Source organism: Lasiosphaeria miniovina (assembly GCF_030549165.1).
Source record: "Lasiosphaeria miniovina strain SMH2392-1A chromosome Unknown B0T26scaffold_5, whole genome shotgun sequence".
Taxonomy (NCBI): Eukaryota; Fungi; Ascomycota; class Sordariomycetes; order Sordariales; family Lasiosphaeriaceae; genus Lasiosphaeria; species Lasiosphaeria miniovina.
In genome coordinates, this window is record NW_026848224.1 from 192,663 (window position 1) to 218,939 (window position 26,277).

At 58.8% G+C, this 26,277-nt stretch overlaps 8 protein-coding genes across 8 annotated transcripts; 6 read left to right on the forward strand and 2 right to left on the reverse strand.

Annotated features, from left to right (window-relative positions):
* Positions 1-137: 137 nt before the first annotated feature.
* On the forward strand, positions 138-4,671 carry B0T26DRAFT_779427 (uncharacterized protein; the record flags this gene model as incomplete). The annotated part of the gene is made up of 7 exons (XM_060446669.1): positions 138-541; positions 604-795; positions 858-1,555; positions 1,616-3,685; positions 4,077-4,180; positions 4,306-4,467; positions 4,524-4,671. Exons 1-7 carry the CDS (start codon positions 286-288, stop codon positions 4,669-4,671), a joined length of 3,630 nt encoding a protein of 1,209 aa, XP_060293724.1. The 5' UTR covers positions 138-285.
* Positions 4,672-5,586: 915 nt separating this feature from the next.
* B0T26DRAFT_676867 (Alpha/Beta hydrolase protein) lies at positions 5,587-7,083 on the forward strand (the record flags this gene model as incomplete). Its single annotated transcript, XM_060440024.1, has 1 exon — positions 5,587-7,083. One exon carries the CDS (start codon positions 5,587-5,589, stop codon positions 7,081-7,083), a length of 1,497 nt encoding a protein of 498 aa, XP_060293725.1.
* A 2,684-nt stretch (positions 7,084-9,767) lies between these two features.
* Positions 9,768-11,141, forward strand: B0T26DRAFT_676868 (uncharacterized protein; the record flags this gene model as incomplete). Its single annotated transcript, XM_060440025.1, has 4 exons — positions 9,768-9,980; positions 10,061-10,430; positions 10,500-10,682; positions 10,747-11,141. 4 exons carry the CDS (start codon positions 9,768-9,770, stop codon positions 11,139-11,141), a joined length of 1,161 nt encoding a protein of 386 aa, XP_060293726.1.
* Positions 11,142-12,099: 958 nt separating this feature from the next.
* Positions 12,100-16,519, forward strand: B0T26DRAFT_803500 (uncharacterized protein; the record flags this gene model as incomplete). The annotated part of the gene is made up of 5 exons (XM_060447091.1): positions 12,100-12,412; positions 12,499-12,975; positions 13,044-13,143; positions 13,219-13,619; positions 13,688-16,519. The coding sequence occupies 5 exons, from the start codon at positions 12,100-12,102 to the stop codon at positions 16,051-16,053; spliced, it is 3,657 nt and encodes a 1,218-aa protein (XP_060293727.1). The 3' UTR covers positions 16,054-16,519.
* Positions 16,520-16,529: 10 nt separating this feature from the next.
* B0T26DRAFT_714210 (L-Aspartase-like protein) lies at positions 16,530-18,633 on the forward strand. The gene is made up of 2 exons (XM_060442174.1): positions 16,530-16,867; positions 17,041-18,633. The coding sequence occupies exons 1-2, from the start codon at positions 16,816-16,818 to the stop codon at positions 18,387-18,389; spliced, it is 1,401 nt and encodes a 466-aa protein (XP_060293728.1). The 5' UTR covers positions 16,530-16,815; the 3' UTR covers positions 18,390-18,633.
* On the forward strand, positions 18,624-21,022 carry B0T26DRAFT_336935 (uncharacterized protein). Its single transcript, XM_060434456.1, has 4 exons — positions 18,624-19,096; positions 19,264-19,617; positions 19,693-20,619; positions 20,688-21,022. The coding sequence occupies exons 1-4, from the start codon at positions 19,012-19,014 to the stop codon at positions 20,765-20,767; spliced, it is 1,446 nt and encodes a 481-aa protein (XP_060293729.1). The 5' UTR covers positions 18,624-19,011; the 3' UTR covers positions 20,768-21,022.
* A 109-nt stretch (positions 21,023-21,131) lies between these two features.
* Positions 21,132-22,833, reverse strand: B0T26DRAFT_336928 (uncharacterized protein). The gene has a single exon (XM_060434455.1). The coding sequence runs from the start codon at positions 22,686-22,688 to the stop codon at positions 21,243-21,245; it is 1,446 nt and encodes a 481-aa protein (XP_060293730.1). The 5' UTR covers positions 22,689-22,833; the 3' UTR covers positions 21,132-21,242.
* Positions 22,834-23,885: 1,052 nt separating this feature from the next.
* B0T26DRAFT_336952 (MFS general substrate transporter-like protein) lies at positions 23,886-26,199 on the reverse strand. Its single transcript, XM_060434457.1, has 3 exons — positions 25,780-26,199; positions 25,186-25,666; positions 23,886-25,061 (listed from the first exon to the last, which is right to left on the reverse strand). Exons 1-3 carry the CDS (start codon positions 26,100-26,102, stop codon positions 24,078-24,080), a joined length of 1,788 nt encoding a protein of 595 aa, XP_060293731.1. The 5' UTR covers positions 26,103-26,199; the 3' UTR covers positions 23,886-24,077.
* Between the last annotated feature and the right edge of the window lie 78 nt (positions 26,200-26,277).

The following is a 26,277-nucleotide window of genomic DNA, read 5'->3' on the forward strand; positions in this document are numbered from 1 at the left end:
GGGGGCCGATCCGGCGCCAAACCCAAATTAACTTCCAAGTTCCCCCGCAACATTGTCCACGTTTGTTCTCGGTAGCCGCCGTGTTCGTGCTGGAAGCCGGAGAGAGCCTGAAGAAGGAATACAAAATACCATGGAAATCTCGCTCTCTTGGCAGCTGCTGAAGCCATGTTGTGGTTCCCTCCCTCGTTCGACCTGTCTGCTTCGACCTGTCTGCTTCACTCGCTTGCAAGCACAGGCTTGACACTCCTTTGGCCGCAGTCGCTCGTTTAGTCGTTTCCTACAACGATGGCCATCTATTTCAAGCTCGTGGCGGCTTTTGCCCTCGCTCTCTTTCAGTTTTGTTTCGCATTCAACCCTTCCTGGCTGCTGGTGAAGGGCATCGAGTACCCGGATTCTGATCCCGTCACCACACCGGGCGGCATCAGCAGCTATGGCCGACCGCACGAGGCCATGACCAAAAAAGGCGTTAGCTCGGGCTACTCCTGGTTCAACATCGAGAAGGCGACAGCTTCCATGGACAAAGCCCGCAAGGAGATCATCGGTGTGTCACGTCTGCCCTCGGCCTCCACCATCGGGGATTCATTTGCTAACCAAACAACCCAGAGGGCTCAAAGATAGTCGACCAGCATGGCGACAGCGAGGCCGAGCTGGGGGAGGCTCACTGTGACGACGAAACTCTCCAACAATGCAACACCAGGCTCATGAGCGCCAAGGACGAGATAAAAGGTCTCCTTGCCATTGGCGACGTAACGGACGCCAGGAACAAGCTTGGCCGAGTCCTGCACACTCTGCAAGGTGCGTAAAGTGATTGGTGCTGCGAGTCCAAGATTTGGGTAAATATCAACTGATAAAAATAGATTTCTATTCACACACAAACTGGGTCGAAATGGGCCATCGGTCCGCGGCGCAGATCTCGCAGAAACTCTCCAGGGAATGGCCGCTGGAGTATCCCCTCGCCACCATAGGCGTGATCACCTGCCAGAATTGCGTATACGACGATATTCCATCTGGCGACTGGCCCGAGGAGCGGCAGTTTGACGAGCAGTGTCGCCTGGACGTGTCGAGCTCCGACCCCCTCAGTTCAATCTCGAAGGCCAGGGTTTTCCTGTGCATGACGGATAGCTTTCTCACCGGGATCGACCCGACGGTCAGACACGTCGATCCCGACTGCCACGACAACCTGCTACCCGGTCTCTCGGTGGGCCAGCAATACCTGACGAGCGGCTATTTTGGAACGCACTTGGCCCTGCACTCGACGAAGCCAGGGACACACAAGTGTTCGCACGGCGGCCCCTTCGATCGAGATGCTACCGGAAAGGAGGGAATCGCGAAGGACACGAATTATGCGTTCATGTCCCCCCACTGGTTTGAGCATGAGGCGGCCGCTGGGCTTGCCGACCAGGCAACCATACAGTACATGGACGACCTCCGGCAGACAATCTGTGGGAAGGACGGGGACCCCGGTAGCCTCGCGCCAAATGACTGTGGCTTGCTGAAGCTCCTGCTGGGCATCGGCCCTGTTCTGAATTTCGTGATAGATACTACAGGGAGCATGGTAAGAACCCAACCGGGAAAGAGTGGTGTGGTTAGGATGCAGGAAACTAACATCTCAAAGGGCAATGTGATCGCCGGTGTGCAGCTTGCCGCCGTGGAGATTGTTAGCGCGAGGCGCTCGGCCACCGCCAATCTCCCCTCCCTCTACGTTCTGTCACAGATCCAGGATCCGGATGTGCCGCCTGCACAGACGTTCACGGACCCCGATGCCTTCATATCTGCCATCCTGTCGCTCGGGGCCGACGGAGGCGGCGACTGCCCGGAGCTTGCCATGGCCGCTATCCAAAACGCCGTGGATGCCTCGTCTGCGTGGGGGCAGATCTTTGTGTGGACCGACGCAGCCGCCAAGGACGCGGGCCTCGCGAGCAGCGTGGCCGATGCGGCCAAGAAAAAGTCGCTGCAGGTGAACCTGTTCCAGTTTGACGACAGCGGGCCATTTGCCGAGGGCTGTTTCGACCCCAGTGGGTTTGACGTCGTCGTGTCGGAGACTGGGGGGAAGCTGTATACGGGGCTGTCGGAGGCCAGTGCCGGTGATACGGCGAACCTTGCTGGTCTGCTAATCGATGAAAATCTGGTACACATAGTTGATATTAACTTTGGGGTCTATGGTCCCGTTGGCGGGTCTCTCAAACACCGCCGGGCGGACCGCTCGGTCAAGTTCGACGTACCCGTTGACGGCTCGCTGACAAAGGTCAGCTTCAGCCTCAACGACACGGCCATCAACATGGTAATCCAGGGCCCGGCTGGCCAGGTACTCACGGCCAGTTCGCCTGGGGTCACTGTGATTAGCGCCACGTCGTCAACCACCTTCACGGTAAGCAGCCCAGCCGTCGGCATCTGGACGGTTGAGGCGGTCGGAAACGTACCCTTCTCGCTATCCGTCTTTGGCACGTCGACGCTGCAGTTCTCCACATTTGACTTTGTCGAGTTTTCTGGCGATAAACACGAGGGCTGGTTCGCTGTGTCGACGCCGCCGGACCCGGGCTCGTCGGCGTTTGGCCATGCCATCATCGAGGGCGACTACGCAAGCGCATCTTTCGAGTTCCGCGCGCGCTCCGGCGAGGTGCTGGGCCAGGTCGCCATGCTGAACGGTCCTGGCGGCGACGACCTCTCTGTGCCGACCAATTACTATTACGGTGAGAACATAGTGCCATCGTATGCGTTCAACATCTATGCTGTGGGCAAGGATTCGGTTGGAGCCGCATTTCAGCGCCTCTTGCCAGGAATCCTCACCCTTCCCGCCTTCAACGGCACGGTTCCGCCCAGTGGTAACAGTACTACCACGGCGCCCTTTGGCAACTCGACCTCGTCCACCGCCGCTCCGTTCAGCAACTCGACCTCGACTGCTACCGCTCCATTTAGCAATTCTACAGCGAGCACTGGGCCGGGTGGCGGCGGTGGCGGCGGTGGTGGAGGTGGAGGTGGCGGCGGTGGAGGCACCTTCAGTACTGCAACAGGAGGCAGCAGTGGCGGCGGCGGCGGCGGCGGCGGCGGCGGCGGCGGAGGTGGAGGTGGAGGTGGAAGCAGCAGCGGAAGCGAAATCCCGATCGCGACTAGTACCAGCCCTAGTACCAGCACCGGCGTCGGACTCGGCGGCGGCAGCGGCGGCGGCAGCGGCGGCGGCAGCGGCAGCGGCAGCGGCAGCGGCAGCGGCATTGGGGGTACCACGGCGTGCGCGGGCTGTCAGCCATCCCCTCGACCGGTATCCACCACGGTCGTTGAGATTGTGTACGTCACGTACTGTCCCTTGACAAACGCTGCTGGGTCGACAACCTCGGTCTCGACTGGGCTACACACCACCTCCCTGGGCGTCCCGTGTTACTCGTCGTGTAGCAAGTTGTCTGCCATCTCGCCCACGGGCGGGCCTGGTTTCACTGGTCCTAGCACCAGCGGTGGTGTCCAGGGAACGCATCGCAGCTCTAGTTCTATTGCTGTTGCGGCTTCGGGTTTGGGATCTGGTTCGGGATCTGGGTCCGGTTCTGGTTCTGGTCCTGGTTCTGGTGGTGGTGGTGGTGGTGGTGGTGGTATTGCTGGCTCTCGTTCTGGTAGTGGTATTGCTGGCTCTCTTTCTGGCAGTGTTGGGAGCGGCGGCGGCGGCGGCGGGCCTAATCCGGTTCCATCGACACCAACGGTAGGAGGGGGGAGCAGCAGTGGCGCGACTACTACTGCTCCTGATTCTCCTGGTGGTATCTCGACGTCGACTTTTGTTCCCGTCACGGCGGGCAGCGCGCGGACGCGAGGTCCCGTTGACCTTGTTGGCATTGTTGGCCTTGTTGGCATTGTTGGCATTGTTGGGATGGTTTTGGTGCTGAATTGAGACGACTACCTGTAATTGGGGCGCTTGGTGCCTGGACCTGGCGCCTGCCCGGAGTTGTCTGTAGGTTGTTGCCAATCGCTCTTGCCTTCCAAGTTGTATTTACCTCTTACAGTATTAATGGAAATTTTCCCACGCGAAACCACTCCCAGTTCAATGCTTTCCTCAATTCCCTTGCACTGCCTTGTCAGCTGCACTGTCTTGTCAGCAAAATTGGAGCAGCATCCTCACTGTATCGGAGGTCTCAAAGCCAATTGTTTGCGATTCACATCATTTCCTCAACCCAACCATATCAACACTAGAATTCTCAAAGTAAGTATGCCAGACCTTGCACTCCCAGCCGTATCGGGCTATCAAACGCTAACTTGGCCCAGACCTACCGTCGCACTCCATCACGCTCCGTCTCACCAAAGATAACACATCGATTCAATTGACAGCCTCGAGGTGGACAATAACAAACGGCCCGTAGACGAGCTGGCCGGGAACGAGCCGCCTGCCAACCAGGCCTCAATTGCTGGTGATGCGCAGGACCCCCACAGAAACAAGAGTGACGAGACTACCGGCTTGGAGGTGGCCGAGAACGAGCCACCCGCAAAGAGGTCCCTGCTGACATTGAGGAGCAGCCCAAACACAGGAGCGCCCTTGCTCCTCGTAGAATGCATCCCGCCGCGCACGAGGAGGAATATACAGAGTTCAATCTCGATCCGGCCGTGTCAATTGTCACTCCCGAAACGATGATCAAGGTTGCATTGGAGTACGTGAGAGAGAGACAGAAGCCGAGTCCAGGGTCCGCTTTCGTCTAGGAGGACAGGAAGAAGTGTCTAAGCCAGCTGACCAAGGCAATAGCGTTAGATCAGTATTCTAGAAGCGACGGGAAATCAGCAGTTGCCGAGGCTAGAATTATCAAGCGAGTGCGAGTGCTCAGTGCTGTTGGTAATCCCGTGCGCGTACGGGTTTGTAATCGCTGCGGAAATTTCCAGTGTTACATTGGACCAAAGATGATGTAATTTGATGTGGAACTTGCTGGCCGCGGCTTTATCCATTGACTTCTCCTTTTCTGAAAGCCATCTGACTTAACTTCTTAGAAACACGCTTAAAAGTACGACAGCTACGCGGCAATTGGCGAGCATCACGAACGATAAGCTCTGCTAACCTTGCAGGGTAGTTCATTTCCAAACGGATACGTGTTGCTGGGTCCCTTATTCCGATCCTTGTAAGCGATTGCCAAGTGTTTCCACCTGTGTATTGTTGGGAATTTGAAGCTGGAAATACTTGCTCTAGTGACACGGACCGAACATTACAAAGTCGTGAATACAAACTGAGATTGACATGGTCAACAGAAGGGCTCTATTTCTCACATTGGCGAGCGCCGAGTCCAGTAAAGGATGTCAAATTATTAACAAGGATCAGGAGTGAACGACATGGCTGAGTAACATCCCTCCCTTCTTCCATTACTAATTGTCCTATCCCATTCCGATTCGTCCAAGCCTGGACTTATCGGGCACTGGAATTAGCGCCATCTGATGCACGGTTCCGGGATGAAATAGCCTTGCATGTCGATCTTATAAACCCAGGAGGTATGTACATACCTTGAGTTGGAAGAGACATCTTGAACATCAAGCCGTGATATAAATATCAACCACATGGCGGCTTCTCAAACACAATACATTCATCAGCCTCCACAGCCTTTCGGCATTCTCCCCTGAACCCACGGCAAAATGATCGCCCAGGCAATCTTGGCGGGTGCCCTCTTCATCCCTCTGACCACCGCGCAGTTGGCGAGGGCCGCTGTTCAAACAACCGACTTCAATTCTTCATTTAGTTTCTCTCCCGCCCAAATACAGGACGCGCAGCTCGACAGCGCCCTTGTAGAGACTCTCCAAAACATCATCAACTATGACAGATCTCAATTGGCGTTTGGCGGTCCCTCCGAGGACGACTTCTACAGAGTCCCGCCTTTTGGCAGCACAAAAAACCTCAAGCCCGGCCAGCTCCTCAAGGTCCAGGCCTTCACCGACCCAACAGCCTACGCGATCCCGCCTTCCACCGCTCTCTCGCGCTTTTTGTACACGACGACGACGCTCAATGGCACCCTAATTCCCGCGTCCGCCTTCATCCTCTGGCCGTACACACCGCACCAGTTCCCAAGCAGCTCCGGGCCGCGCAAGCGCAACCCCTCGGGCTCCGCCAAGGGCAAGGTGCCAGCGGTGCTCTGGACGCACGGCACGTCGGGCTTCTCGAGCTTCTGGGCCCCGTCGGCGCACCGCGCGCTGTGGTACGAGCACGCGGCGCCGTTCGCGCTCGCCGAGGCCGGCTACGCCGTCGTGGCGCCCGACTACGCCGGGCTCGGCGTCGCCACGTCGTGGGACGGCAGCCACATCCCCCACCAGTACTCGGCCGCGCCCGCCGCCGCCCACGACGCCCTGTACAGCATGCGCGCCGCGCTCGCCGCGTTCCCCGCCAACCTCGGCAGCGATTTTGTGGTCCTTGGCCACAGCCAGGGCGGCGCGACTGCGTGGGCCGTCGCCGAGACCCTGGCGAGGGAGAAGGTGGCGTTCGCAGACTTGTTGTCTGGCTACCGCGGCACCGTGGCCGCCAGTCCGCCGACCGACGTGTTCCGCGCGCCTGCCTTCTTCATCTTACCGACCGTCGGCCAGGCCCTGCACAGCATCTTCCCAGCTTTCCGGCTTTCGGACTGGTTGACACCGCTGGGCGAGGCGCGCGCGCGGCTGGCGCTGCAGGTCGAGGGCGGCATCACGGCGGTGCAGCAGCTGTACTTTGGGCGCAACGACACGTACTGGCCTGGCTGGGACACGGCGTCGTGGTATGCGGCTGCCTTCGCCAGGCTGTCGGCCGTCGGGCGCCGCGATTTCGCCGGCCCGCTGCTCGTCGTGCAAGGGACGGCCGACCTCTACATACCCTTCGACGCCACCAACAAGACGGTCGCCGACACGCAGAAGCTGCTCCCGAAGAGCGACCTCGAGTTTTTGGTTGCTGCGGGTGTCGGCCACGTCCCCGTGCTGCACGCCACGCGCCAGTTCTGGCTGCGCTGGATCGAGGCCCGCCTTGCTGGCGAGCCTCTCGCGCAGAAGGGGCCGTTCAGGACGGATTTGCAAAGCGTCATGCCCATCAAGCAGCATCTGCTCGTTGGAAATTCGTTCCCGCTGTGGGGGGGGTTGCCGGAATATCAGTATGAGCTACCTTTGGGACTTTAGCAGGTTCATCCAAGTATAATATGGAGGTTCCAGTACGCTAAACACTCTACCGACATGGTCCACAACTAAAATAGAGACTAAAATAACGCAAAATAGCTTGTAATTGTCTGAAAGCCCTTCTTAGTACTTTCGTCAAGCCTAGTCGGCGTACGCCCGCTGCGACGGTGTATCTGGCGGTAGCGGCCGTACTAGAACGCGTGGAGCGGAATATACCCATAACGCCGCCGGGGCCAGCGAGGTCGTCTTAAGCCAGACAGACAAGAGTCAGTACGATGTCGAGTCTTCTTAGATTACTCTCTAGTGCAGGGAGGCGGTGCTAGCGGGCGAGGGACGCGATAGGTAATATGACGGCGTACGTCGTTTGACTAGTATTACAAATACGGCTGTGGGGGGTATTTAGTAGTGTTTGGCTAGGCTCTGGACTTGTTTATTATTAGATTAGGCCTCAATTGACACAAATAATTGAAGCATCTTGTACCTCGTCTACAGCCCAAACAGACGATTCTAACAGTCTGAACAGACTCCCTCAATCACAGTTGTCCCGTACTTAATACCCAGAAGTACCCAGCACCCCTGAGCACATGCCAGCCAGGCTTCCTTATACTCAGTCGCCTATGGCACTGCCCTTTTGTTACTTTCCTTCCTCAACATGGCAGAATAGGAATTCAAGGGAGCAAGGTAAAGACAAGGGGGCATTGGAGTCATCATGTAGGAAGATGAATGCGTACGTCACAAACACCTTGCTAGTAAACGGTAAGAACTTGCCAAGCACTAATCGCTGCACATTGGAACAGGCACAGACCAAATATTACCTGACGATAAATAATTAACTACTTAGGTACTCATTTGTACTTGATTTGGAGGTGTCTGTACAATAGAGGTCCACGGCTTGGTATGGAGCTGGATTCAATCTGTTTGGAACGTAGCAATGTTCTTGTTCGCGTGACCCCCAAAAATGCGCCAAGCCATCGCGAGGAAAAAATGTAACTTCGAGGCAGGGGGGAATGAGATTCGGAATCTGATCAATGTTTGTCCGCCAGCCACCATTCATGAATGACTGATCGATAACTGCCAGAAGCGGAAGCGAGCCAAAATCGCCACGGGCCTTCCCGGTCCGCTAATCGACGCATCGGGCAACGGGGAAGCAAGATAGAGCATGACGTGCGCGCGTAGCATGGCAAGCATGATGACGCGAAGGGGGTTTCCGCCAGCGATGCACGCCTCTCGGAAATGCAACGCTGTGACACCAAATATCAGACGGCTGATCGGTCACATCCAGACACGCGCCCTGGCTGGGAACAACATTACCCGTCGAGCTAGGTAGCAGACTAGGCAGACTGCAAACTGCAGGCCGGGAGCCTGGTCGAGACAGCAGACGTGTCGAGGCTGACTGCGAAATTGCAAACTGCCTGGGCAGGCAGGTATGTAATTACTTCTTGTGCGACCGACTCCGACGGGGAGCTGGCTTGGCGCGTCTGGTCTGCCCCTTTTTTCCAGGATTAATCAAGTCAACCTCGACCTCGACTTCAATATTCTAATCTTTTTTTTTTTAAAAAAAAAAAAAAAAAAAAAAAAAGAAAAAAAAAAGCCTACCAGTTCCCCTGCACCCGACGACGGGCAAAAAAAAGTCGCCATCCCACGTTTCCAGACTCGGTACCACGGAAGGGCATTTCTGAGGGGGTTTGATCGCCGGGCCGTTCCATGCGACGCCAGGTTCCGGGTCCAACAAAAATCTTCCCAAATCGGGACAGCTCTTTGCTCGGGGCCCTGCTTGGCCCCCCCAGATCGAAGCAGCGTTCTTCGGCTGGATTGAGAGATGTCTGTGTGTGCATTGTGGGATGGGGATTTTTATCTTTAATTGGCTTTTCTTTTTCTTTTTCTTTTTTTCCGCATCGAGCCGCTGAGCTCGCCAGACCACCCCCATACCCCCTTTCGCGACTTACTTCCCAAGGTGATTACAAAGAACAGCAGCTCCTACCAATCCGATCCTAAACAGTCCGTTCTAAAACAGTAGGATGAGAAACATGGCTTGCTTGCTGTGCCCCCGGATTGGGAGCCCACACAGCTGCCGGCAAATCTGGCGGCTCCTAAATCCCGGAAACTGCATGAGCCGTTTCTGGCGGCAGCGGACGACAGCGGAGGATTCCTGGTGCGTCCTGCCTCGAGGGTTCCTAAGTTCAGGTAAGGACAAAAAAAGAAATCGGCCGTCGTCGCGCCGCCGTCGCGCCGCCGCCTGTGCTGGGCGCGCAACGATCGCCCGGTAACGAGACGTGCTTGTCGTGAGAGATCTCCATTTACCCTCCCCCTTCCCCTCTCCCCACATTCCTTGGCAGCTTTCTTTCTTTTTTTCGTCCTTTCTTTTCATGTAGACGTAATCTACAGTCTCTGGTCGGGATGCATATCTATCCCAGCCTCCCCCAAGTGATGCACCGGCCCCAGGCGCGGATCTCGTTCCCCCCTCGCTCCCCATGACAGGCCTGCTTCTGTCCTGGCGACCCTCGTCGTTCTCTTCATTATCTTGAACTGGGTCTCGCTTGCGCTGTGCGCCGAATCACCCCTGGCCGGTCCGGCCTGTCCACTCATTTCTTTCAAGACCAGCGGCACAGGTGCCACGGTCGTCTTTCGCTTCTTATTCACTCTTTCGGTCGTTTTGCTGCGCGAATTTTTTGTCTTGCTGTCCTACCATGTCCTCCCCACTTCCGTCGGACGGGAGCGGCGGCATCCTGCATGCCGGCAGTTCGGGCAGGGCACCGGTCGAGACGACGGGGCCGGCGGTCGAGATTTCTGGCTGGTTTCTGGTCGCCATCTCTGGCCTGTTCCTCGGCCTGCGTGTCTACTGCAAGCACCTCAAGCACAGGGGTCTGTGGTGGGACGATTGGATCCTGACAACCGCGTGGGTGAGTAACCGGCCTCCTCAGAAACCTTTGCGGCGGTGATTGATAAGTGGAAATCTTTGACGAGGCTAACTCCGGGGCAGCTCGCTCTTCTCGCAGACGCCATTGTCAATACGATATGCAAACCGCTCGGGCTGGGTATGCACCTTCGCGATATCGACCCGGACAATCTTTCGACTCTTGCCTTCCTGGGCTACCTGGGCGCGTCGTTTTCCATGCTTGGTGCTGTTTGGAGCAAAACTTCTTTTGCTTTGACTTTGCTCCGCATCGCAACCAGCAAGAAGATGAAGGTCGCGGTGTGGTCCATCATACTGACCATGAACTTGACTATGACCACCAACGTAATATTAAACTGGGTCCAGTGCAATCCCATCCCCAGGGGCTGGAACATGGCTATCCCTGGATCTTGTTGGGACCCAAAGATCAACGCGTACTACGGCGTCTTTGCCGGAGGTATGTGCCCAGACTCGCAGCCCATATCCGTGGCTGTTCTTGCTACTGACACGACCCCCCCGGGTACAGTCTACTCGGGCCTTATGGATATTGTCCTGAGCATTATCCCCTGGGCCATAGTATGGAATCTACAAATGAAGAGGAAGGAAAAGATCGGGGTGGCCGTCGCCATGAGCATGGGAGTCTTTGCTGGCTCTGCGGCCTTTGTAAAGTCGTCCAAGATCCTCCTGGTGCTGGACGGCGACTTCACATGTTCGTACAACCCGCACAAAACAGCCCATCCATGCAGTCACACGCAATCTGACACGGTGCACAGACGAGGGGTACAACCTCATCATATGGGGAAACGTCGAGGTGGCCGTTGCCATCATGGCCGCCTCGGTTCCCGTGTTGCGCGTACTCGTCCGCGAGGTGCGCATCGCAACACGGCGGAGATACGGCCAGGGCGCAGAGTCGGCGAGCGACGACACAACCTTTCACAAGAAAAACTTTGGTGGCGGCACGCTTCACCGGTCCAGCACCGTCATGGTGACCGCCGGACACCAGGACCGGCTCCTCGACTCGAGCAGCTCCTCCAGTTCGATCAACTGGGAAATACCGCATATTCTGGACCCCCAGAAGGCTGTGCCGGGGAGAATCTTGCAGACGCAGGAGATTACTGTTCAGTATCACGAGCGTGATGTTACGGACACGGCAGGTCGGATGGTATAGCGACAGTATGTCTCGCAGAAGGTGCTGCGGTAATAACACAAAGATGTGTTGAAAAGGAAACAAACCCAGGGGCAGTTTCGGTAATTGCCGCAAATGGGCCCAGGCGCACTTGAGCACAGGAGTTCATTTCTTCAGGTCTGACCAAGCACACGTTGATGGGTTTAATTTATTCTTTGTAATTTCCACACAAGCGGCCGAGTTAATTGTTTCACTTGTAACTGGCTCCCTTTCATTTTAAAAAAGTCGTATCGTTTGATGGGCAATCCTGGAGCAACTCATTCCTTCTCATCACCCTCTTAATCGTGTAGGTGTGCATCGTCGAACTACGCTCGCCTAACCCTTCCTACACCAGCCAGATTGCCAATGCCAGGTGTCAACATCTTGTGTGATGTCAACATCTTGTGTGATTCACGGCGTCAGAATCTGAATCCAAGCCGTGTCACGTTGCGTGAGCTACACAGAGACACCAACAGCTGCCCCATAATGAACAGAATAGAACTTGGTTCCATATCAGCCTCTGCACAAACTCAAAAAGGGTTAAGTTCTCCTCATACACCGCAGCTATGCTGACTCTCGTTCGAATTGAATTGGATGCTTGAAAATTAGACCAAAACGTGGAGAGCTGTCAGAATATATATACCCTACGGATTACCGACCACGTAATTACATGGCCAGTTACCCTGTCTTCGCCGGCCACATGTCATGCACCCGTGTACAACTCCGGCCCGTCAATGTGTCTCAGGGACTCGCAGACAAATGAAAGTGTTTAATGTACACGCTTCAACGCAATGGATGCTTTTAGCGTGCTCATATATCTCATCCATGTTGTCTGTCTCAGTCTTTCTCCTCTCCGACTGGCTTTCATGTCTTTCGTTTCTTTGCCGTACCATCCCAAAATCGCCCGTTCTCTAGGTCCATCCAGGGCCGGCGTCAGCAGCCCGGTATGCCACGTAACAACATGATTCCCACCGTCCTGGCCTTTTCCTTAGTCTTTCCATTGCTGGCCACGGCGTGGCTATCTCCGGCAGCTATTCGCTCTGTAGACAAGCGAGGCGCAGATCAGCAACAGGCCCACAATGTCGTGCGACTACCAATGAAGCGGCGATATCAAAACCGTAGCACACCTGTTCCGTCAGCCTCGTCGACATCCGATATGTCCGCATCATCAGCCACGGCGGCGGCGGCGACGGCGTCAACTCCGACACCAACGCCGGGACCACACGGCATGAACCTGACCGCAATGTTTACAGATGTGGCGTATGGAGTGGAACGTACGTCGTAGAACCCCCCTAACAGCCGCATGATAGAAATGCATGGGCTCAAGTGTCTAACGTGCATCAAAACACACTGCTATTAGTGTGGATCGGCACGCCGGCTCAGCTCGTGACGCTAGATTTCGACACTGGCTCCTCGGAAACATGGATAGATCCCCCCTGTAGCCTGATGGGGATCCCCGCGTGGGTTGACCTCTGCCGCAGCCAGGGCACCTTCGTTCCCGACCAGTCGGCCACCGTGGTCGACCTCAACGACACGGCGAAGCCGCGCTGGATCTTTTACGGCACCGGCGCCGCTCTGGTTCGGTTCTACGAGGATGTTTTTACACTGGCAGACCCCTATGATGTCAAGAACGTCGGCAAGACCTTCAAGCTCGAGGCGCCTGCCCAGTTTGGCCTTGCCCTCTACACCGAGGGGCTCATCTCGGGAATACTGGGGGCCGGCTACGGCATCGGGTACAATCAGAATTACAGCGGAATCATTGATTCCATGTACGACCAGGGCTTGATCCAAGACAAGGACTTCAGCATCGGCCTCGGTAGCATAAACGAAACCGGGGGTAAGTCTCTCTGCTTGCAGATTTCCATCCCCACTCCACCCAAGCCCCGACACTGACTAGGACGTCAGGGGAGATCATCTTTGGCGGAATCGACTTGGGCAAGTTCTCAGGGCCCCTCCACGGTCTTCACTTGGCCCGGCAGGTTGAGGGCCCTGAGGGCTATTATCGGTAGGATCATGGACTTGCCGCTACCCGGTTAGCATCTTACGATTACAGACATTAACAGCACGTGCATGCTTTCAGATACTGGATAAACGTGTCGTCAATAGCCATCACACCGCCTGGCTCCTGCCTCTCTGTTCCCTTGACAGACCCGGAATCGTTACCAAGGCCCTTTATGCCCGACACAGGCACTACCCTGACCTACCTGCCAGAGACTGTCTTCAACAATCTCTTGCAGTACTTTCCCTCAACGCAAGCCACAAACCTCGGCTACATACTCGACTGCTCCCATGCGGACGATCAGGGAAGTATTGACTTTTCCTTCGATGATCTCACCATCCACATCCCCTTCCGGGACTTCATTGTACGGGTCCCGTCGGTATTTACGGAAAGGGGAAACGAGACATATTGTGTTATTGGGGCCATGCCGGCTTCAGGCGACATTCTCGTTCTCGGCGATACTTTCCTGCGTGCTGCCTATGGTACGTTGCGCGGTGACCCATGACCCCTATTCTCCAACTTGAGACTAACAAGACTTGTCGACGGCCAGCCGTCTTCCGCCAGCAAGAGCACATGATATATCTCGCCCAGCACCATGATTGCGGTACAAACGTCGTGTCGTCGCACGGAAAGATCGACGGCCTGTACGGCGACTGCGGCCCGAAACCAGAAGTCCGGGCTCGATACGAGGATCCTCTCGTCCTGCCCTCGTCAGCGCCGTCACCAACACCGTTGTCTACCACGTGCGCGTCGTATTCAACAGCCACTTACAGCCCGGTGCCGACGTTTGCGAGCAGTTTGTGGTGGGATTTCTATGCCAATCCGAGCCTGTTCCCACGGCCAGCAATCCAGGTCAAAAGCGCGCGCAATGCGTTTAGACCCCTGAGCATTAGCGTTTTCCCCAACGTCACAAGCGCAAGTTATTCGTCGACGAGGACCTCGTGGGCCAATACCACCACCACTCAACCGCGGACCACCAACACCACCAGCCCGCAGCTGCAGACGAACAACACCACCAGCACGCTGCAGACGAACAACACCACCAGCACGCTGCTGTGGACCACCAATGCCATCAGCACGCAGCTGGAGACCACCGAGTCCTTGTCAGCGTATCCGCATCCTTTGGCTACCAGCGGCGAGTATCAGCCTACCTCTAGCGATTCATATGCCAGCGACACAGAGGCAGCCAGTGGTAACTGTCCAACCTCTTCGAGCCACAGCTTCCCGCCCGACGACAGTGGCTACGACCAGTACACATACGGAGCCAGCCCCACCAGCGACCACGAACATACTTGGACGAGCTCTTCCGGCCGCCGGCCGACGCACACATGGAGTCCAGATTACAGTCCCGATTACAGCGTGTCGTCGACCATCATCGTATACACGGCCACCAACGCCTGGGAGACAATCACGAGCACTATAACCCTGACGGCGCACGTGTCCCTGCTCTCGACCGACCCTGACTATGCCTCGTCGGCGAGCAGCAGCGGAGCCAGCGATTGTGACGAGAGTAGCGATAGCAGTGCCAGCCAAACTGCGGCATACGGCGGCAGCTCGGTATCAGCCCCGAGCAGCGTCGCCTCATCGTCGCCATGCAGCAGTGACGGCTCATATTCAGGGGGGTACAGCGAGAGCCCATTGTCGTCGAGCCCCGAGTCAAGCGCAACACCAGGGTACGGGCAGCCGTCAGAGTACCCCCCAGACAGCTTGACCAGTAGCGCCCAGATAACCATCCCAGTCGAGTCGTCCGAGACGGTCATCGTGGTGAACCCTACAACAACTTACACCATAATCGACGGGTCCACGGTGGCTCCGCCGGATAGCAGCAGCAGCAGCAGCAGCAGCAGTAGCGAGTCGTCGCCAGCACTGCAAAGCCAAAGCGGATACGGTTTAAGCAGTGGCACTGGCGCATCTACCTCTGTACCGGAACCAGTCGTCACGGTTATTGCGACAGCCACAGCCACAGCTACAACAGTAGTGACGGTGACGTATGGGCCGTCCGGGCCAAGCAGCAGCAGTAGCGTCGAGTCGTCGGAGCAGTCGACGCCGGCACTGCAAAGCGAAAGCGGATACGGTCCAAGTATTGGCGGCGGCGCATCCACCTCCACACCGGAACCAGTCGTCACGGTTATCGCGACAGCCACAGCCACAACCGTAGTGACGGTGACATACGGCCCGTCCGGTCCAAGCAGCAGCAGTGATTCTGCGTCTGCGTCTTTCTCTGGATCCGAGACAACTGGAACAGACTCCACCTCTGCCTCAGTACCTGTCGTCACGGTTGTAGAGACCGAGACCGTTGTGGTAACGTGGAGCGGTAACCAATCCGCATCGAGCAGCAGCAGCAGCAGCAGCAGCAGCAGCAGCAGCAGCAGCGCCTCCACTTCGTCAGACTCGACCTCTGCCTCGATACCTGTCATCACGATTGTCTCGACGGTCGTTACGGTGCCCGTAGTCACGGTGACGCTCACCGACACGACGCTCACCGCCACGGCGAAAAGCGCAGCAGCAGTTCACCGCCGCGCAACCCCTGATGACCTCGATCAGACGGCATACCAAACCCCGCAACAGCCCGACCTAGACGTAGACAATCAGCAGCAGGAGCAGCAGCAGCAGCAGCAGGAGCAGCAGGTACACCCGGGGCTGAAGCGGGCGATGCTGGCGGCGGCGCAGAGCGGCGACGGCGACGGCGGCGAGTGTCGCGTGGCGACGCCGTGTCTGCGGGCGATGCGGGAGCGCCGCAACCTGGTGCGCGCCGCTGCCTACTGTCTGCGGGCAGCCGGCGATGGCAAGGGCGGAGAAGGGCCACCGATGGATCAAGGGCAGCTGCCCAACTTCCTGCAGCGGGGGTGCCGCGGGGAACACAGCGCCGTGGACATGGCGTGCACCTGTCTTCTTGCGCTTGTGGGTCGTGTCTAGCGGGAGAGTAATTACCTAGGATCGGGAGTGCCGATGGTGGACCGCGCAAAGGGAATCAGGTGACGCGTAATGGAGGGAAAATCGGGAGTGTCGATTGCAAAATCGGGCATGTTGATAGGGAAAATAGGGATATTGGAAAAGGGCAAAGGTCGGGGCAGACGTGGGTGAGGGGTAGCGGGGTTAATGTAGTGGAGAAATCATACGGATGTGCCGAACACTGTTGATGCGAATTGAAATGATATGATGCAGCCTACTGTTCGAGCGAGATAAACACGGCGGGTAGCTGATGGAATATCGAAAGATATACCGCGTTTGTAAACCCGTATTGAGGGTTATGCCAACGTGGTCGTGGTTTGCGAGGCTCAAGATGGAATGGAAGGCGGGGAAACGTTCCAGGCCGCGTGCAGCAAAGCTTCACACTCCGCTGCGGGGCGTGCATTGGCTCCGTTTTAGCGCCTGCAGGCTGCCGTCCAGGCGGTCCCCTGTCAGCCACTGCATTGCCCAGTGACCTTCCAATGGCGCATTGAGTCATTGGACGCGATAAGGAATTGCGAGAGGTTGATTGAATTTTTTTCCTCCGCCCTCGTGAGCCGGCATCGCACAGCTTCCGCGCCCAGCCCCACTCCCTCGAGCAGCTTCAAAAGTCAAACTAGAACCCGGGGAAACGGTCAATCGCAATCCTTGACCCCCGAGACAGGCGCAATCTCTTGCAAACCCAAGCCGAGTCGAGAACCGCGTCGCCCATACGAATAAACAGCAAATATGGCAGACGACAAGCCCACCGGCAACATGCTCTGGGGAGGCCGCTTCACTGGTGCGTGTTGCATCTGCAGATGATGCTGTGCTCTCCTGTTCCGCCCGATGGCGCATCCAACCTGCTCAACGGCAGACCTGCTCAATGGCAGATCCAAGCTCAATCCCACATCGGGCGTGCGATCAATGGCAGTCGCAAGGCAAGGCGCGAGGCTCAACGGCTAACATGCTCAGGCGGCCTTGACCCACTCATGGTGCAATACAACGAGTCCATATACTTCGACAAGGTCCTCTACAAGCAAGACATCCTCGGCAGCATCGCCTTCGCGCGCGCCAACGCCAAGTCGGGCATCATCTCGCAGCACGAGTTCACCAAGCTGGAGGAGGGCCTGCTGCTCGTGAAGCAGGAGTGGGAGGCGGGCGTCTTCAAGATCGTGCCCGGCGTCGACGAGGACATCCACACGGCCAACGAGCGCCGCCTCGGCGAGATGATCGGCAAGGACATAGCCGGCAAGCTGCACACGGGCCGGTCGCGCAACGAGCAGATCGCCACCGACATGCGCATGTGGCTGCGCGACGAGCTGCGCACCATCCAGCAGCACCTGCGCGACTTCCTGGGCGTCATCGCCGCCCGCGCCGAGAAGGAGATCGACGTGGTCATGCCCGGCTACACGCACCTGCAGCGCGCCCAGCCCATTCGCTGGAGCCACTGGATGCTATCGTACGGCTTCGCCTTTGCCAGCGATCTGGACCGCCTAGGCGAGGTCATTCGCCGCGTCAACCGCAGCGCGCTCGGCTGCGGCGCCCTGGCCGGCAACCCGTTCGGCATCGACCGCGAGATGATGTCGGAGGAGCTGGGCTTCGAGGGGCTGCTGTGGAACTCGATGGGCGGCGTGGCCGACCGCGACTTCGTCGCCGAGACGCTGCAGTGGGGCTCCATGCTGATGCAGCACATTTCGCGGTGGGCCGAGGACCTGATCATATACTCGACGGCCGAGTTCGGCTTCGTGCGGCTGGCCGACGCCTACTCGACGGGCAGCTCGCTCATGCCGCAGAAGAAGAACCCCGACAGCCTGGAGCTGCTGAGGGGCAAGAGCGGCCGCGCCTTCGGGCACGTGGCCGGCTTCATGATGACGCAGAAGGGCCTGCCGAGCACGTACAACAAGGACCTCCAGGAGAGCGTCGAGCCCATGCTCGACCACGTCAAGACGGTGTCGGACAGCATCCAGATAGCCAACGGCGTGCTCGCCACGCTGGCCATCCAGCCGGCCAAGATGGAGGCGTCGCTCGATCCCTTCATGCTCGCCACCGATCTGGCCGACTACCTCGTCCGCAAGGGCGTCCCCTTCCGCGAGACGCACCACATCTCGGGACGCTGCGTGGCGCTGTCGGAGCAGACGGGCACGCCCATGAACGAGCTGACGTACGAGCAGCTCAAGGGCGTCGATGCGCGGTTCGACAAGGACATCTCCGACGTGTTCAACTACGAGAAGAGCGTTGAGATGCGGTCCGCCAAGGGCGGCACCAGCAAGTCGAGCGTGCTGGAGCAGATCAAGGTGCTCAGGGCCATGATTTCAGCGTAGGTGTCGTCTATCTACGACGAGGTTCAGATGTTGGTGATGTTGGTACTGTACTGTATTCCGTCGTCGCAGCGGATTGACATGTTCCCAGCCGAAGATGGTAATGAATGACTTGGATGGGCCGCGGGCGTGATTTCCCGGGGTCTTGGCAGGAAAATAATTCCGATAGATCAATTGGTAGACAAAATGCTTGGTTGGTACGGACACTTGACCCGTACGAGGTAGTTCTCTACAATTTGATCGTGATGGTGACTGTAGAAAAGGGGAAGTAGCTGCGTCACATGACGCGGGCCGGTTTGCCAGGCAAGCTACCAAAGTTTACCACAAACTTTGGCGTGCAAACCGGTCGCAAACGCCCGCTTAAAAACGGCCAGGGTTTGGGCTTTGGGGAAAACTCATTTACTCGTCGACGAAAACACATCAACGTCGTCCCCATCCACAGCCGTCCCCATCCACAGCCGTCCCCATCCACAGCTGTCCCCATCCACAGCTGTCCCCATCCACAGCCGTCCCCCCAGGAGAGCAATTCCAGCCCAGCAGCAGCCCGCATTCGAGTTTCCCAATCTACGGTTCGATCCGTGACCTGACGATTCGTGTCTTGCCCGCCTGCAACTGCCCGCCCGCCATGGCGGCCAAGCTCGACAACCGCATGTTGGAGCTAGTCTTCCAGGGCCGCCCAGACATTCTGGCCGACATCAAAAAGGCTGCCGGTATGTTGGCATCCTGCTCCAGCCCTTGCATGCCCCCTTTTCCCTGTTCTTCCATTATTTCGTCATTCCGGGCACAAGACAATCTGCACGGCGGCGACACAAGACTTGCACCCCCCTACTCAGGTACTCGACGGAACAATGGCTAACGGCATATGGCCAACCCCCAGACACGCCTGCCCGCGTCAATCTGTTCAACCACATCGCCAGCTTCGTGCACGAGCAGCTCTCTGCCGCCGACAACAATGCGCCCGACGAGCCCGCATCCAAGAGGAGGCGTGTCGACATAATACCGCAGTCGCAGGTCAACGGCCGCCACGCCACAGCCCACAACGCGGGCGGCGCGCTGCTCTCAGTTGACGCCGCCGCCACCGAGCCCGTGCTGCTCGAGATCAAAGACATCTCCATCGTCGCGCCCCAGCGCAAGAAGTACGACCTGTGCTTCACCAAGAACTTTCTATACGCGCGGGCGTCGGGGTCCTCGACGCCGGTGCCGGGCGTCGTGTATCCGTGGAGGGACGTCGGTATGTTTTCTTGTTGCTGTTGGTAGTTGGCTATCCTGAGCCGGAACTTGCCGCTGACCGGACTCTGTGTCACAGAGCACGCCTTCTACCTCCCTGTCCCCGACAAGAGCCAGGTCCAGTACAACTACGTGCTGTTCCCGCGCGACAGCTTCCTCCCGACGGCCAAGCCCGGCGCAGGCGAGCAGGCGCCGCAGCCGGCGCCGCAGGAGCCGCTCGTGTTCACGGTGCCGGCGACGGCGCCCAAGCCGGGCAGCGTGGGCGGGCTGTCGGCTGCAACAGCCGAGACGGTGTCGGACACGTACAGCAGCCTGCTGCAGTGGGCGCTGACGACGTCGCTGCGGGCGGCGGGCAACCTGGGGTGCGCGCTGGTGGCGGCCGACGCCAAGGTGTTCCACAGCGCGGCGCGGCAGGCGTACCGGCCGGCGGAGAAGGCGGTGCACGTCAAGGCGTTCCGCGGCAGCAAGGACGGCTACCTGTTCTTCCTGCCGACGGGCATCCTGTGGGGCTTCAAGAAGCCGCTGCTGTTCCTGCCGCTGGACCGCATCGTGGCCGTCAGCTACACCAACGTGCTGCAGCGCACCTTCAACATTGCGGTAGAGCTCGAGGAGGGCAGCGGCAGCGACGCCGTGGCGACCGACAAGGAGATCGAGTTCGGCATGCTCGACCAGGAGGACTACCAGAGCATCGACGAGATGTACGTGCGGCGCCACGGGCTCGCCGACGGCAGCATGGCCGAGCGCCGCAAGGCCAAGCGCGAGCTGGCCGAGAACGCCAAGAAGGCGGGCGGCGACGGCGCGGATGCCGGGGACAACGCCGCCGATGGAGCTGCTGGCGGCGAGGGCGACGGCGACGGCTTGACGGTGCTCGAGCGCGCGCACAAGGAGGCCGAGCAGCTGCTGCAGGACGACGAGGACGAGGACGAGGAAGACTACGACCCGGGCAGCGAAGGCGACAGCGAGGGCTCGGGCGAGAGCAGTGACGACGACGACGACGATGATGACGATGATGACGATGAGGAGGAGGAGGAGGAGGAGGACGGCGAGGGCGGGGGCGGGGGCGATGACGAGGACGACGGCAACGGGGACGAGATGGAAGAAGGCGAGTGATGTTGTTTTTGGCGCAACGAGCGGGTGCTGTTGGGTTTGAATGACGGTCAGGGCACATTTAAGGAGTAGACGTACAAGACGGAGCTTTGTCTGTTGGATCAGGGTCTTTTGTCTCACAGAGCGAGGGCAGGGAGGCTGCCGTACCAAGCAAGCACATACAACTGATAGAATGATGATGCCAGCTATCAAGAGACGACTCTTCGTGAGCGTGCATGCCGCTGCGTTGCGTCTCAAGGGCCGGGGTCCGCTGTGTGAGGCAGGCCAAGGGCGTTCGTTCACGGACAACGTGCGTTGCATCCGAACGGAGGTGTGATGCTGCACTGCTGCCCCCGGCGCCCGGGTCGTCGGCGCTGCAGCGGGCCGGGTTAATCACCGGACTGGGCCTCGGTGAGTTCCAGGCCATCTTTAATCCTCCTTGGAGGCTCAACACAAATCACCAAGCCCTAGCTAAGCCAGTGATAATGCCACAAAATACGTGCGAAACAGCTGTGGCTTGCTTCAAAGTCGTCTGTCAGCTGTCTACATATTCCCCAGCACCTTGGCCAGGTCATCTCTCAACGACTGCACAGGCACCACCCCTCCTCCTCCTCCTCCTCCTCCTCCTCCCCCCAAGCCAGGCGACCCACCAGCCAACCCACCAGCCAGAACGGTCTGCAACAGCGCATCCGCGTCGGGCCCGCCAAAGATACCGCCCCTCCCTCCCCCTCCTCCTCCACCGCCGCCTCCCGTCGTCGTGATGATACTACTGCGTCCCCACGGCGCGGACCACGACAGGCGGTACTCGCCGGGCAGGCCCAACAAAGCCTCCATGCCCTCGATCTGGTGCAGCACGACCTGGACGACGATTTTCACGTACAGCATCCCCGGCGTGGGGCCCGCGTCCATGCCCGCGATGGGCAGGCCGGGCTTGAAGGTGAAGGCGTCGAGCACGGCGCGCGGGATCGTGTCCAGCAGCCGCCGCGCCACGGCGAAGATGGCCTTGAACAGCTGCATCACCTGCAGGTACACGGACAGCACGAGCAGCCGCGTCGACGTGCTGAGCGGGTCCAAGTCTGGTAGACCAGGAGGAGGGGAGAGGCTGCCGAGGATGACGTGGAACTGCGCTACGCTTTTCAGGGCCGACGCCAGCGGGTTCTCTGTCAACGAGTCCAGCTTGCCCGAGCACGCGTCCAGCGTGTCGGGCTGCGCCCACTGGAACGTGTCGACGGCCGCCAGCTGCCGCGCCACCGACTCGTTCAGCCGCGAGAGCCCGATCAGCGCCCCCGTGCGGCCGGTGGCGGTGCCAGTGCCGGTGGCGGTGCCGTTGCCGCTGCCGTCGTCGTCGGCGCTTGGCTCGTCGTCGACGCTTGGCTCGTCGTCGACGTCGTTGGTGCTGCTGCTCCGCGTCGACGTGATGCGAGCCAGGGCGCCGTGAGCCGTGGGAACGGGCGCGTCACCGTTGGCGTCGAAGCTCCGGTGTGTGGGGAATTGGTGGTCTAGGCTTGGGTCCAGGTACTGCAGGTCGGTGAAGATGGACGGAGACGCCATGTCGCCGCCGTCGAAGATTTGGCTGCCGAACATGTGGTCCATGGTGGTTTCCCAGGGCGGCGGCGGGCTATCGAGCAGATCGGGGAGGTAGTCGATCTGCATTGGCCACAGGCGAGGCTGGGGGGACGCCGTGGGTGCCGTCATGGCAGTGTCGGTTTGGGCACCTGCATCGGGTGTCGACAGCGCCGTGTCTCGTGCGCCGGGCGTGGGTGGTGGTGCCGCCAGAGCAGCCGGGTGTCCATGTTCGCAAAACAGCGCTGGCGGGATGTGAGGGGCGCGGGGGCGGCCGATGGGGCGGGCACTGCCCGTCTTGCACTCGGCGCCGGCGCGCTGACAACGGCCGCACGGCTCGGTGCTCTGCCCCGTCCGCGGGCACCGCAGCTTGTGGCTGCGACACCGGTCACAGGCGAGACGCTTGTGTGCTGCGTGGCTGGTCATGATGGAGATTACCCTGTATGCGGGTGAGGTGGTGCTGCTAATGTTTGGGTTGCGTAAGCAGACCAACTGCCCAGAGTGTGGGGGATGTACAGCACATGTAGTTCAGTACGTATAGTTCTACAGTTCATACGAATACAGTAGGTACAGTACCCCTCCTCCCCAAATCCCTCCCAGGCACCAACGTCCACGTGCTTCGTACTTCGGCCTGCCTCCACTTCCTGGCCAGGGTTAGCTGTGGGCACTTCCGCGTAACATGCTGAATATGCCCACAAGCCAATCACGGCCTTGGCTCTGTTTTTGTCGAGCTCTCTCTTCCCTTGGCGCGACCAGCCGCCCGGGTTTAGTGTCAGATCGTGCGCACACTCGGCACGGCCACCGAGTAAACAACGAGCACCCCTTCTCTTCGGCTGGGCTCAACGCAGCGACACCCTCTCGTCATCCACCTCTCTGTCAATCCTGCAAGACCCGTGCATCCCTTCACCACCATCTCAGGCTTCTCTTCACCATCTCAGGCTTCCCTTCACCATCTCAGGCTTCCCTTCACCATCTCAGGCTTCCCTTCACCATCTCAGGCTTCCCTTCACCATCTCAGGCTTCTCTTCACCATCTCAGGCTTCCCTTCACCATCTCAGGCTTCCCTTCACCATCTCAGGCTTCCCTTCACCATCTCAGGCTTCCCTTCACCATCTCAGGCTTCCCTTCACCATCTCAGGCTTCCCTTCACCATCTCAGGCTTCCCTTCACCATCTCAGGCTTCCCTTTACCACCATCTCAGGCTTTATCTCCAAGGACTCAACCCCTCGCTTGTCAAAGCTGGAGGTTCCAGACCGTGCATGCCAACTGTCGGTCCCAAGTCGAGCCTTTAATGCTGTGTAACCATGTCGTTGGTGATTTTCAAGCCCTGCTGGTGCTACCAAGTGCCAACGACACCAAGTGTCAACGACAGCCGCGGAATGGCGGATTCTCGTCCGAGTGTGACACAGAAGCTCTTTTGTGCAGCTCGTAGCGAGGCGCATATGCCGTTGGACTCTGAGACGCAGCTTCTGCCGTGCGGTGTTGAGATAGTTAAATGCCTTCCGGTGGCTAAGAGTGGCACCATACTGCAACGAGGAAAGTCGAAAGGTCGTGGTATCGTGCTTTCAAAGGAGGGCTAATTACAAGCCGGGGGAGACGTTAACTTTCTATCTCTAAGCTATTATTACTACAGACATACAGATTAGTCTTGACCCAATGAGCTTGTTCCAGTTGCCCAGTTTAATACCACTCTCTTTTGCAATGATTACAACCAAATAACATATATGATATTGACCTCGGCCTTGGCAGCCTCCCTCACCGTAATTACCTGTCGATCCCAAGATCCATCCTGTCCAGTAGTACCCCAGGAACCCTTCAGCTGCTGTCGCCATCTGGCCCGCTGGTGGTTCCCGTGCCTGGTGCCTTCTCGTTGCTCCTCAGGCCGGCCTCGCTGTCACTCTTGGTGTCCTTGTCAGCAATGCCGTACTTGGTGTCGAGCTTGTCGCGCAGCGGGATCTCTTTCTGGATGAAGACGAGGAAGAAGCCGAGCGCGCTAAAGGCCACCGAGACCTGAAAGCTGAGGCTGAGACTGTCCCTGACCACCGACATGAACTGGGCACGCGTGCCGGGCTCCAGGGTGGCGAGAAACGCCGACGTCGAACGCTGGTAGGCCTGGCCGGCCATCGTGTCGGCACGCACGGCCGGGTCCGTGATGCGGTACGCCAGCTGGTCGAAGCGCGTGTTGAAGACGGCGGCCGCGATGGCCACGCCCCAGACCATCCCGAAGCTGCGCAGAAAACTGAACGTGGCCGTGGCCAGCGCCGTGTCCGACTCGGCCAGCGGCGCCAGCACGGCCGGTAGGAGCCCCGGGATCAGTAGCCCGATCCCCCCCGCCAGCACCTGGAACCCCACCCACTCGCCCGCGTTCGAGTCCTCGTCGAGAATGCTGAGCAAGCCCATCGCCACCGTAAACAGCGCGAAGCCCACCTGCTGGAACGGCCGGTACCGCCCCGTCTTGGTCATGAGGACGCCGCCGGCGATGCCGAACGGGATGACGACCAGGATCGTCGGCAGCAGCCGCACGCCGGACTCCTGCGGGTCAACGCCCTGCACGCCCTGGAAGTAGACGGGCAGGAAGTAAAGCAGCCATATCGTGGTGAGGCTCTGGAGAAAGGTGACAGCAAAGGACGACGAGGATGTGCGGTTGGAAAACAGCTTGAGAGGCATCATGGGCTGCGGACAAAACCTGGATCCTTCATAGAACATGAACCCAACCAGCCCGGCCAGGCCAATTATCAGAGGCACGAGGACGTGGAACGAAGACCACGGGTAGACGGCGCCAGCCCAAGACAGGGCAATCTGAGAGGGAGCGTCAGCCGTGGGACTTTGACAGAGCATGAGGGGAGGGGGAGGGGGAGGAGAGGAGAGGGGGAGGAGAGGAGAGGGGGAGGGGGGGAGGGGAGGAGAGGTGGGGGCAACGAACCAGCACCGAGGTGAGGGCAGCCACGAAAATGGCATTCCCCGTCCAGTCGATCATGCTGACCTTTGTCGCCAGCGTGGTCTCCTTCTCGTAGTTGACCTTCAGGAACGCGGTGAGGAGGAACAGGGCGAGGCCGCCGACGGGCAGGCTGATATAAAAGACCCAGCGCCACGTGGTGTGCTCGACGATGAGGCCGCCAAACAGCGGGCCCAGCGACGTGCCCAGGCCGATGAAGCCGAAGATGACGCCCAGGTACGTGCCCCGCTCGCGCAGCGGCACGATGTCGCACACGATGATCTCGATGAGCACGTTGATGCCGCCGCCGCCGATGCCCTGTACCACGCGCCCCGCGATCAGCATCACGATGCTCGTCGCGCCGCCGCTGATGCCGCTGCCGAGGATGAAGGTGGCCACCGCCACGATCACGGGCCACCGCCGACCGAACACGTTGGCCAGCTGTCCGAAGAGCGGCTGGAATGCTGTCCTGTTTCGTGTGGAGCGGGTTCGTCCGCCCGTTAGCACATCGTCCTTGTGATACGAGAGGCCCGAGTTGGCCAAGGTAAAAAGGCAGGTTGTTGGAGGTAGATGGGCACCTACGACGACAGCAGGAATCCGTTGACGGCCCAGATGTACAGGTCGCCTCCGCCCAGGCTCGCGATGACGGACGGCAGCGCTGTCGACGTGATGGTGGCCTCCATGGCGCCCAGCAGGCCGGTGAAGCAGATGGCCACCATGATGGCCCAGAACCGGAACCCCTTGTTGGCGGCCAGAGGAGGGTCGGCTACCGCAGTGGATGCCGGCGGCGGCGGTGGCGGCGTTGGCGTCGGCGGTGTTGGCGTCGGCGTCAGCGGTGCCAGAGGCGGTTTGGTTTCTATGCTCGTCACATCGTCGGCCCCGTTCGTGGCATTCGTCGCCTCCATCACGACGGTCGAGGTTCGACTCCGACTATGTCAACGGTCGTACAGGCACGTGAGCGGGAATAGATGCCGGATTAAAAGCGGAATTGCCGAAGGCGTGGTTCAATAGTATTAATAGGGCTGCAAATGAGGGACGAGAATGGAAGTGATGAACAAGCTACACAAAAGAGAAAGCCGC

Excerpts from the sequence above, each read along its gene's own strand:
- B0T26DRAFT_336935 (XM_060434456.1), top strand. The coding sequence starts at position 19,012 with ATGGCGGCCAAGCTCGACAACCGCATGTTGGAGCTAGTCTTCCAGGGC. Across the intron at positions 19,618-19,692 it reads GTATCCGTGGAGGGACGTCG|AGCACGCCTTCTACCTCCCT; the intron begins GTATGTTTTCTT and ends TCTGTGTCACAG. Across the intron at positions 20,620-20,687 it reads CGACGACGACGATGATGACG|GACGGCAACGGGGACGAGAT; the intron begins ATGATGACGATG and ends GATGACGAGGAC.
- B0T26DRAFT_714210 (XM_060442174.1), top strand. The coding sequence starts at position 16,816 with ATGGCAGACGACAAGCCCACCGGCAACATGCTCTGGGGAGGCCGCTTC. Across the intron at positions 16,868-17,040 it reads CTGGGGAGGCCGCTTCACTG|GCGGCCTTGACCCACTCATG; the intron begins GTGCGTGTTGCA and ends TAACATGCTCAG.
- B0T26DRAFT_336952 (XM_060434457.1), bottom strand. The coding sequence starts at position 26,102 with ATGGAGGCGACGAATGCCACGAACGGGGCCGACGATGTGACGAGCATA. Across the intron at positions 25,667-25,779 it reads AACGGATTCCTGCTGTCGTC|GACAGCATTCCAGCCGCTCT; the intron begins GTAGGTGCCCAT and ends CACACGAAACAG. Across the intron at positions 25,062-25,185 it reads CTGCCCTCACCTCGGTGCTG|ATTGCCCTGTCTTGGGCTGG; the intron begins GTTCGTTGCCCC and ends GCTCCCTCTCAG.
- B0T26DRAFT_336928 (XM_060434455.1), bottom strand. The coding sequence starts at position 22,688 with ATGACCAGCCACGCAGCACACAAGCGTCTCGCCTGTGACCGGTGTCGC.